General features: G+C 36.7%; 1 protein-coding gene across 1 annotated transcript in view; it reads right to left on the bottom strand.

Moving 5' to 3' along the window:
- Positions 1-9,388: 9,388 nt before the first annotated feature.
- Positions 9,389-11,505, bottom strand: part of ZNF800 (zinc finger protein 800) — a 248,662-nt gene continuing 246,545 nt past the window's right edge. The window contains exon 6 of the mRNA XM_074193779.1: positions 9,389-9,404. Coding sequence (XP_074049880.1) covers position 9,404 — 1 coding nt within the window. The 3' untranslated portion in view covers positions 9,389-9,403. The remainder of the gene's footprint in view (positions 9,405-11,505) is intronic.

The raw sequence follows: 11,505 nt of genomic DNA, 5'->3' as shown, positions 1-11,505 counted from the left end.
GGGGTCAGAATATCTGCCTCTGCTCTGAAGCAGAGATGGGGAGATCCCCTCCATTACATCTCCCCAAGTGGCTATTATAAAGGGAGAAAACAGGAAAAGCAAAGAGATAGAAATACTATCTCTTAACCAATGGTCTGGTCTGTCATTATGTTTCATAATATCATATGCTGAACAGTTGAAATATTTCAGTCAATGATCAACTTAAAAACATTACAAAAAATACATAGTTTCAACCTCTAAGAACCTACATTGTGAAGAAGTCATTCTAATATTCATAGAACCACAAGAAGAGAATCATTGAGCAAACCAATGAACTACTTTTCCAGATCCAGTGAGTACTACTCAATAATGAAATATTGTTGGCCTGGGAGACCATGGCCATTTAAACAGTAGATACACAGTCAAGTATGTCTGATGTGTACCCCGTGGGTAGTGTCCTCTTTTGGCAGGTTCTGGCTAAATGGTTATGGACCACTTGGTAGATTAATCTGTTCATAATTGGGTACTTTATTAAAGAAGTCATCTTAATTTGAAATATTCTTGCCATTCTCTGAAACTCCACTAAAAATCTTCAAGCTAAATGTTTTGAGCCAACCAAATGTGCAGTAGCATATGTTTTTTAAGGATCTAACAGCTGTCTTCTAGAAACTATAGAGGACTCCAATTCAGCCAATATACTTCTGGTCTCTAATTGGAGGGGCTGAACAGACCTATTTGACCCTTATCTCTGCTCTCTAAATTCATGAACAAAGAATTTATTTTTCTTGTCCTTTATAAAGCACTTTTTGTTTGCAAAGGACATTCTAATCACTTCTGTTCATCAGTGGTACACTGATGACCTGTGAATTAAATTTCCCCTTTGACAAATGAGAAAATGAAGGAGTTAAGAAATGAAGAAACTACCCAAGATTACATAACAGGCTAAGGGCCAATGAGTTCCAAGATGACAAGATATGGGGAAGTTTAAGATGTGTACAGAGAGCTGTTAATCACTTTCTTCCTGCCTGAAGTGAATTTATCTTCACTGAGCTGTTTTATCATGATCTCTTTTACCATTAGGAATATGGTTGCAATATAGCTGGGCATATTCACCTTTTTTTCCTAAGGTACTTAAGGAGCTTTCCAGGTAATAACTCAAGAATTACCCTAACATCCCTATGAAATATGAATGCAGAGGGTACCATTATCTCCATCTAAGAGATGAGGAAGAAATTGAAGCACCAAGTTATTCAGCTACTAGGTGACATCGCTGATTTTCATTGGGCAGATTCTCTTAAAGAGAAGTCACATATATTCACCACCCAGATAAATTCAGTTATAAATTATAAGGTGATGGAAGTGTTTTACCTAAGAGACTAACACCATGAGAGATGTTTATTGAAAGATACGTGGGAACTGGGGAAAATTAGCAGCTCTGTGTTCCATTCCTACTAATTCTGAAGTGGCAGTTCCATTCAGAATAGCCAGCCCCAAACCACAATTTCCTGAACTCTGAGATAATGATGCTTCTGATGATATCTAATGCATACTCCTTATAGACTGGATACCCTCAAAGCTGAGTCAGCTCACAACCTCTTTTAAAGAAGAGGTTTTTAATATTATAAAGAGTAACTAGATATAAAATGTTGGCATGTGCTGGGTGAGACTTGGGCAAGGTATCTCAAAGAGAGGCAAGGAGCTGATAGAAACTTCTTTTAAAGGAAATGACATCTCTGGGAAAAGTTTGCAGGAAATGAAACAAAGCAATGTAAAAATTACTATATTCTACTAGTACATTACCTATATATTTTCCCTGTTTTTTTCCCAATGGAAAACAGTTCAAATCAAAGTCAACCAAAGCAAGACTAAAAAAACTGCTCAAATAACAGTAAATTAATGACTATTAATTATTTGATACAGTAATAAGGTCAAATTTGTGTTAGCATGTATTAAATCATTTTAAACTTTTCAAATTTTAATTAACATTTATGTTCTCTCCCTCCTACTCACATGATTAAAAAGCAAAAAAATAACAAATATGAATAGTCAAACAAAACAAAATCTCACATGTTCATGTCTAAAAATACATATTTTATTCTATATCTTGGATCCATCATTTCTCTGTCAGAGGCAGCATGCTTCATCCAGGCCTCTAGATTCATGGTTGGTCATTGCATTGATAATAGTTCTTTAAATCTTCTAAAACTGTATCTTTACAATGTTTCTATAATTGCATGAATTTTCTTTGTTCTACTGACTTCACTCTGCATAAGTTCATATAAACCTTCCCAGGTTTCTCTGAAATAATGCCTTTCATCATTTTTTAATATTTAATATTTATTTATTCTCATTTTGTACAAATTTTTTTATACATTTATAAAACATTCTTGTTTAAGAGTAAACAAAATACCCCCATTGACTCACTTGAGCGATAAAGTAAAATGGAGAAAAAAAAATTAAAATTAAAAAAATAATAGTAATAATTGTAGGTATGGCCAGGTGGCAGTGGATGGAGCACCAGCCCTGGAGTCATGAGCACCCTAGCCCACATCTGGTCCCATACACCCAACAATCACCCAGCCATGTGACATGCAAGCCACCCAAACCCTACTGCCCTGCAAAAAAACAAAAAAAAAGAAAAAAAAACAAAATAAAATAAAATAATAATAGTAGGGGTGGCTAGGTGGTGAACAGAGCATTGGCCCTTGAGCCAGGAGCACCTGGGTCCATATCTGGCCTCAGACACCCAACGATCACCCTGCTATGTGGCCCCAGGTGGGCCACCCAGCCCCATTTTCCCTGCATCCCCCCAAAAAATAATAATAATAATAAAAAAATGTGCTTGAGTCTTTGTTCCAACACCAACAACTCTGTCATGAGTGGGTCACATTCTTTATGATAAGTCCATGGCAAAAGTTACTTCCATATTTTTCCACTGTTGCCATTGCTGATTGCAACTCCCTCCTTTTGTATTTCTCCACTACCATGTACTATATTTTTCTCTCTCTCCTTTCACTCTGACTGTGCTGTAGCATAGCTGAGTGGCACAGCAGACAGATCCCTGGTCCTAGGGCCAAGAGGCCCTGCGCCTCCATACCACCCCTTAGGCCCAGCATCCACCTGGCCCTATGGTCCTGGATAGGCCATCCAATCCCAGCCTCTAGCAAGAAGTAAAAAAGAAAATGTGTTATATCTGACCACTCTCCCCCCCGTGGTCCATCCTCTCCTCCATCACTCACATCACCCCACCTTCCCCCTGTCCCCCCCCCCTTCTTACTCCAGATGTCTATACCCCATTGAGTATATATATATGCTGTTTCCTCTCCTAGCCACCTCTGATGAGAACGAAGATTCCCTCATTCCCCCTTGCCTTCCCCCCCCTTCCATATCATTGCAGTAGCTCATTGTAATAAAGAAAAATCTTATTATATGAACTATCTTTGCCTATTCTACCTCTACTTTTTCCTTTCTCCCATTACATTTCCCTTTTTTTCTATTGACTCCATTTTTGCTCCATATTTTATCTTCGAATTCAGCTTTCTCCTGTGCTTCAACTATAAAAGCTCCCTCTACCTGCTCTATTAACTGAGAAGGTTCATATGAGTATTATTAGTGTCATTTTTCTATGCAGGAATACATGCAGTTCATCCTCATTAACTCCCTCATATTTTCCCCCTCTCCTCCAATCTCTATGCTTCACCTGAGTCCTATATCTGAAGATCAAACCTTCTGTTCAGCTCTGGCCATTCCAACAGGAACATTTGAAATTTCCCTGGTTCATTGAAAGTCCATCTTTTTCCCTAGAAGAGGACATTCATTTTTGCTGGGTAGTTGATTCTCGGTTGCATTCTAAGCTCATTTGCCTTCCTGTATATTATATTCCAAGCCCTACAAGCTTCCAATGTAACTGCTGCTAAATCCTGTGTGATCCTGACTGCAGCTCCATGATATTTGAACTGTGTCCTTCTGACTGCTTGTAATATTTTCTCTTTGACTTGGGAGTTCTGGAATTTGGCTATAATATTCCTAGGGGTTGGTTTTTTGGGATCTCTTTCTTGGGGAATCTGTTGATTCTCTCCATTTCTATTTTGCCCTCTGCTTCTAGAATATCAGAGCAATTTTCCTGTAGTAATTCTTTGAAAATGATGTCAAGGCTCTTTTCCTGATCATGACTTTCAGGTATTCCAATAATTTTTAAATTATCTTTCTTAAGTCTGTTTTCCATATCAGTTGTTTTTTCAGTGAGATATTTCACATTTTCTTCTAATTTTTCATTTTTTTGGTTTTGAAGTATTGATTCCTTCCTGATTTCTGGCAAATTCATCAATCTCCCTGAATTCTATTCTTTGTCTGAAGGATTTGTTCTCCTCAGAGAGTTTTCTTATCTCTTTTTCCATCTGGCCAATTTTGCTTTTTAAAGCATTCTTCTCAATAACTTTTTGAACTGTTTTATCCATTTGACCTAAGCTGGTTTTTAGCATGCTATTTTCTTCAGCATTTTTTTGGATTTCCTTGACTAGGCTGCTGACTTCATTTTTATGTTTTTCCTGCATCTCTCTCCTTTCTTTTCCCAGTTTTTCTTCTAACTCCCTCATTTGATTTTCAAAGTCTTTTTTTGAGTTCTGTCATAGCCTGAGCCCAATTTCTGTTTTTCTTGGAGTCTTTAGATGATGGCGACAAGAGTGGATTGTGTCCTAGGTGCTCTCTCATAAATCTTTGAAACTAAGGACTCTAACTAAATTTTTGAGAGACAGAACCCACAGAGGGACCCAATGAGGCAGTTCTCCTACTCATGGTAACCTGGAAAAGATCAGAAAGGCTCTGTTCCCTGGGGTTGGAGGGGCGGCCTGCCAAAGGGGTGACCCACCAGAGCAAAAGAACTTCAGCCTCCTGGAGGCAGCCCCAGGGCACTGGGAGCCGCAGCTCACAGCAGCCGGGCAGTTTCCTGATCTACACCCTGGGGAACACCAAGCACAAATTGGAGGAACAGTGTGGGGACCTCTGCACGTGAAGCCCAGCCCTCAGGTCACACAGGGAGCTGCTTGGCTACTGCATTCCAGATCCAGGAAACAGAAGCAGACGGAGCCAGTAAGCAGTAACCCCCAGGGCATGAGCCCATTAAACCTAGGTAGGGGAGTGAAGAGAGAGAGACTGCAGAGCTCTGTCCTCTGCCCCTGGAACAGGACTCTGGGGCTCTGACCACATTCAGATCCTGATCACAGTCCAGCCCCCCCCCCATAGAATAGCAGGGCCACCCCCCACCTGAGCCCCGTGGGGGGGGGGGGGGAAGCTTGTGGTCATTCACAGACCAGGAGGGAGGACAGAGCCTCATACACTGAGACCCTTGTATGGGAATGTTCCGAAAAGCTCAGGAAGCACCCCCAAAAACAGGCTTAGACTGGGAAAATGAGCAAGCAGAGAAACAAGAGAAACACCATTGAGAAATACATTATCTATGAACCCAAGAAGGATCAATATACTCAGCCTTTATCATTTTTACAGCAAAACAATCCATTATATTATTTATTATACCATGATTTTTTTAGCCATTCTCATATGTATGAGTTCTTTACCATCACAAAAAATACTATAAACATCTCTGTACATATGATCTTTTCCCCCCTTTTTTAAAATCTGGGTCAAAGTGTGTGTGTGTGTGTGTGTGTGTGTGTGTGTGTGTGTGTGTGTGTATGGTTCAGTAACTTCGGGGTCATAATTCCAAGGAGTTTTCCAGAATGACTGACCAATCCATACTCCCATCATCAATATATTTAATGTACCTCTTTTCCCATAGCCCTAAGATTTGTTATTTTCCATTTTTGTCAGCTTTGTCAATTTGATAGGTGTGTGGCAGAAGCACAGAGTTCCTTTACTTCATATTTCTTTATTAATGATTTGGAACACTTTTTTTTATTTGGATCTTTATTTATAAACCAAAATTTCTTCCTCTGAAAACTTACTGCTCATGTACTTTAACCATTTGTCAATTGGAGAACAGTTCTTATTCTTATAAATTTAAATCAGTTCTTACATCACCTGGAAATGAAACTTTTCAGAAAAACATACTGCACTGAAATGTTTCCTTTCTAATTCTGGGTGCATTTATTTTATTTATGTAAAACTTTTAAAATTTTGTATAATGAAAACTGATCATTTTGTTTTTTGCATTTTCCTCTATCCTTTTGTTTAGTTATGAATGCTTTCTGCATTCATAGATAGGAAAGATGATTTCTTCCCTGCTTTTCTGATTTCTTTATGATAACCCCTTTTATATCTAAGTCATACACCTCTTTGGAGCTTATCTGGGCATGGACTGCATCAGTAATTGTGATCTTTGGGTTTAACAAAAGCTAAGCTACTGTGTTCATATTTTCTGTATTTTATGTGTAGGTTTTCAAAATGTTATGAGAATACTTAACTTGATTTGTAATTTCATTAAAAGGAAGACCCTTTGCAAAATTGTGCAGCAATATGGAGGTAGAACATGGGATTTTATTGAGCCTCGTATCATTGAAGAAAAAAGTCTTTGGTCTTCTCCTACCATAGAACTTTGAAATGCGTTAAAAAGGAAAAATTTTCATTGAAAACTCAAATTTTCAGTGATAACCCAAAAACTGAAATAAATTCATTTAAAGCAAGAAATTTCTCCTTGAATTTATAACAAAAAATTATTCTTAAAACTCTTCCTAGGAGCTTTCTTAATGCTAGTACATTGAATAAATATTTGAATCAGAAAATCTTATGTTATTATGACCATATGGTAACAAAGAGTTCTATGGTTTATGATACAAATAGATACAAATGTTACCACCATTTGCAACATTTTATTTGTGTGAAATAAGGTTTTTCTTCTATAGCTATTATAAAGAAAAAACATTGATCTCAATTAGAGATTGAAAAAGAATTATAAGAAACATTTTCAATGATACTGCATTTTGAGAAGTATGCCAAAAATAAGCCCTATGCATTACATTTACATTACATTACATTACAATACTATTGTAGTTGGTATTTTTCTGTTATATGTATGGAAAGTATAAAAAAATTCATCAAGGCATTTGTCTGTTGTTTTATTGTCTAAGATTTGTGTACTTTTCAAAAATTGAAATAAATTATCAATTTTATTTGAAAAAATATTAGGTAAGAAAATTACTTGCAAAGATTGTTTTGGGGATAAAAAAGTTGCTTTGTAAAAAAGGTCTTCATTACATAAAACCACTGCCCCCAACTTGCTATTATGACTGAGATTATTGTTTCTTACATTCTAAAACAAGTGAAAAAAATCCTTTTCTAATAAATGGGAGAAAAAACCTAACTAAACAAAATGCATCAGTGAGAGACTATTTATTAAAGATGATAAATCAGATATTTGTCTGTATCAGAGATAGTTTAATATCTAAATTTAAATAGCACCCAAAATTAATTTGAATTGGGTAATATCTTAATTACGCATTCTTTTCAGATAAATGGTTGATTTCCTGTTTTCTCCATCTATTTTTCACTCTTTAATAATGCTATACTTGAGCAATTGTTTATTTGAATGCCAATAAATTTTGATACTATTACAACTCAATACAGAATCATACATAGAATCATGGTTAAAACTTTCCCACCCAGTGCTAATTTATTAAATGTTTAGCAAGGCGCTTTAAGTGTGCCAACTCTTAATATTCTTTCATTAATTGCATGCATATATCATAACGACACATAAGCAGGGGGCTGAACTGCACAGGGAGAATCTGAGCTGGTACTTTTGAGAGTATGAAAAAATGCCTTGGTTTAGCAAGAACAACTGTAATTCCTAGTCATTATTCCAAGAAGGCTAGGAAGCTGAGAAATATTTGCTATGTGCCATCTGTCCCTACTTTTCCAAGCTATATATTCATTTAAAGCATAGAATTTTAGAACTTAGAGACCATTTAGTCTATTCAGTTATTTTATAAATGAGAAAACTGAGATCCAGGAAGGTTCCCATAGAAGTTAATAAAATTAAGAGCAGAGAGGTCTTCTAATCCAATCTCCTCTGACAACTGAGGTCCAGGGATATTAAGTTCAAAGGAATTACTAGGATTCAGAATAGGGAAGGATCTTCTAGAATATCATTTGATTCAACCCTTCTCATTTTACAGATAAGGGAATACATGTTTTACATGTGATTTACACACAAAGTCATATATGAGATTCTAACTAAGGTCTGCTGACTGAAGATCAAATACCATTTTACTATACTATGCTCATTGTCCCATAGTCACACACCTGGTGACTGGAGAGGTGTAACCAGAGTCCAGGTCTTTTCAACTCCAAGGGAGTTTTTTAAAGGAATGACAAGATATTGTTCTACCATGACTCTTACTGTAAAAATTTGTCAGATAAAATAAGAGGGAGTGCTGCTGTTTGTTTCCTTTGTGCAAGAAGGAAAGTGTATCAAGTTTTTAGTTTTATACAGATCTACTTCTCAAGGACCCAGTGGCTCAATTGAAAAATCTCAATTTTCTAGACAATTTGGCCCAAAACCAAGAGATTATTCAATCAACAATCATGTATTTAAGTAACTACTAGGGGCAGAACATTGTAGCTGGTGTTGGTGGACAGGAAAAAATTAAATATGATATAGTTCCATCCTTGCAATTCAATAAGGGGATATGACATAATACATAAATAATGATGGATGTGAAGTATGTATAAATGCCTGATAAGCTTCAAAACAACTGCATCATAAAAATTAAATATTGATTGAGCAATTAAAATGTTGAAAGAGCTTCTGAGGCTGACCTTATCTACACAGGATAACCAGATAAATGACTCAAGCTTGATGGCCACTTAGGGATACTATAATAGGGCTTCCTCTTGGATACGGTAAAGTATGTCTATAATCCCTGCTACTAGGGAGGCTGAGGCTGGCATATTTCTTGAGGTCTGAATTGCATTGGATTATGCCATTCAGGTGTCCATACTTGAGTCTGGTACCAATATGGAAAGCACCCCAGAAACAGGGGGTCACACATTGCTTAAGGAAAAGTAAACTGGACCAGGTCAGAAATAAAGCAAGTCAGAAATCTAGTATGAATGATGCGGAAAGGCAAGCATTCTTGCACTGATTGATTAAGGAATTGGAATGGACAATGGAGTGATGATTTATAACAAAACCAAAGCTCTATGATTCTCAAAGAGAAAGTTAATTTGTTAACCTTTCAGTTAAATCCTGTGACCCAGGCAATTTAAGGGAAAACAATGGATTGGTGCTATTCTTGAATGGCACTATTCTAGGCTGGGTTGACAGGATTATTCAATTGTGGGTTCACTGTTGTGGATAGTCACCAAGTTCCAGCTCTTTCAACATGAAGTCTTCAAAATAGTCTCTTCACTTCCCACTCTATACATCATCTTAGTCCCCTGGAGAGAAGCTCCATTCTTCTGCCAGGAATCTAAATAGTACACAGACAAGATTTATGTAATGGAAGTCAGATAAGGAATGAAGAGTCACGAAGAGCAGAAAATGCAGAATATACCAAATTCCAAACTTTACCAGAAAGACCTCCCTCCTTTTATACAAGACAAAACAGAGGGAGAGAAGAATCTATTGCTCCTAGGCCTTTTCTGACATAGTTCAAATCAGTTCCAATTAGCTTAAAGATCCAACACTGTATTCATTTTCAAATCTCATTTTTCCAGAAACCAGATGTTCTCCATCTTTTCTACAGGAGAGTGTCTTTTGGGTTAGCAGAATTCATCTTTTCTCAACCTCGATTAATGTGGTAATAATATTCTTTCTTTGCTAAGGAAAAAAATCACCATCATGCTACCATTAGAATTGTTGTCACTCAAAATTAATTTAATAAATACTGAATTGCATATGAAATACCATGTAAGAACTTTAAAAGACCCTTTGCTTTAGGAGATTACAGAAACATACATGAGAATTCCTGGTAGATAGACTGTTAAAATAAAATTTTGGATTTGGCTATCTAATGAAAATACTCAAAAACAATAGAGTAACACAACAATTTCCAAAAATCTAAGTCAAATTCAAGTTAATGAGTTTTTTTAGTTTTTTGCAAGACAATGGGGTTACATAACTTGCCCAAGGTCACACAGCTAGGTAATTAGTAAGCATCTGAGGCTGGATTTGAACTCAGGTCCTCCTGACTCCAGGGCCAGTGCTCTATTCACTGTACCACCTAGCTGTCCCAAGTTAATGTTTTTTTAATACCAGTAGCTGATATTTCTATGGTAGCTCACAAAAAGTGCTTTTCATATGTTATCATATTCACATTATCATATGTTCAACAACTCTGTAAGGAAGATACAAAAGATATTATTTTCTCCATTGATGAAATGAGAGAACTGAGGTTCAACAATTTCTCTACTATAGAAATGATATCCTGGTACCCTTTGAAGGTAACATGTAGCTAGTAAGTATAGCAGGGGTGGCTATGATTCCCATCTGTCATCATCAGCAGAAAGAACAAGTATAGCAGGGGAACATGTTAACCAGGCAAGGATTAAAAAAAAAAAAGAATTCAACTGAATATGAAGAAAGAGAGATAATGATGACAGACTGTTTGAAGAGCTGGCCCTCTAATTTCATTGGTAACATAGGAGTCTGCTTCCATGAGAATATTCTCTGGGAGTCTGACCAGTACACATGAAAGATGACTATGGTGGTCTTTTCAAGGTAATGTGAGAAAGGTAAGATGGATTATGTGTAGTTTACCTGCCCTCACCTTGGGCTACTTGATTTGGAAGACTGATAGCTGACTCTCCCTGTAAGAAAACCCCAGAGATTTTGTTCTAGGACTAAAAGAACAGAGATATACAGGAAAAAAAAGCTGACAAAAGGTAAGGACATTGAAATCTTAAGCCATGCCAAAATATGCCTTCAAGTAAGTGATAATTACTACACAATTATCAGGTTGAACCCAGTTCTTCCTGAAGCCATGAACAAGTCTCTATTCCCAATATCATGGATCTTTTTGAAAACCCTGTCTTTTCTTGATGTTAATAAGCTAAGGAAGAAACTACCTGGCAGAATTCTAAATCTCAGATTTTAGAAGTCTACAACACAGAAAATCCAGTCTGGGACATAATAGAGGTTGTAGGGTAACAATGATGCTACATTACTTTAAGTCCTAGTCCATCAAGAACAGAAGCTTTTTCCTTCTGTTACCAAGGGGAAAAATGTGAATAATAACGTTAAAATTAGTTACAGTCAAGATCAACCATTGCCATATGTTGATTATGTAAATTAAGTGGCAAAGTAAGTACTTAGCATTTTAAAGTGGAAGACTTTACTATGGCGATACTACTGCTCAATATATAGCCACAGAATTTCAAGACTTCCTGTTAAGAAACAAGATTTTCCTTTTCCAGCAGAGGGTACTGCTGGCTTTGAAGGCAAGAATACCTGGGTTCAGTCTTGACTCTGATTCTTACTGGTTGTGTGATACTGGACAAGTCATTTAATCTCCAATTGCTCTAGGTAATACTTTGTGAGAAAGTGCTAATCTCCATGGGTAGCAAGAGTTT

Source organism: Macrotis lagotis, chromosome 7 (assembly GCF_037893015.1).
Source record: "Macrotis lagotis isolate mMagLag1 chromosome 7, bilby.v1.9.chrom.fasta, whole genome shotgun sequence".
NCBI classification, from domain to species: Eukaryota; Metazoa; Chordata; class Mammalia; order Peramelemorphia; family Peramelidae; genus Macrotis; species Macrotis lagotis.
This window is presented reverse-complemented; position numbering and strand designations above follow the sequence as displayed.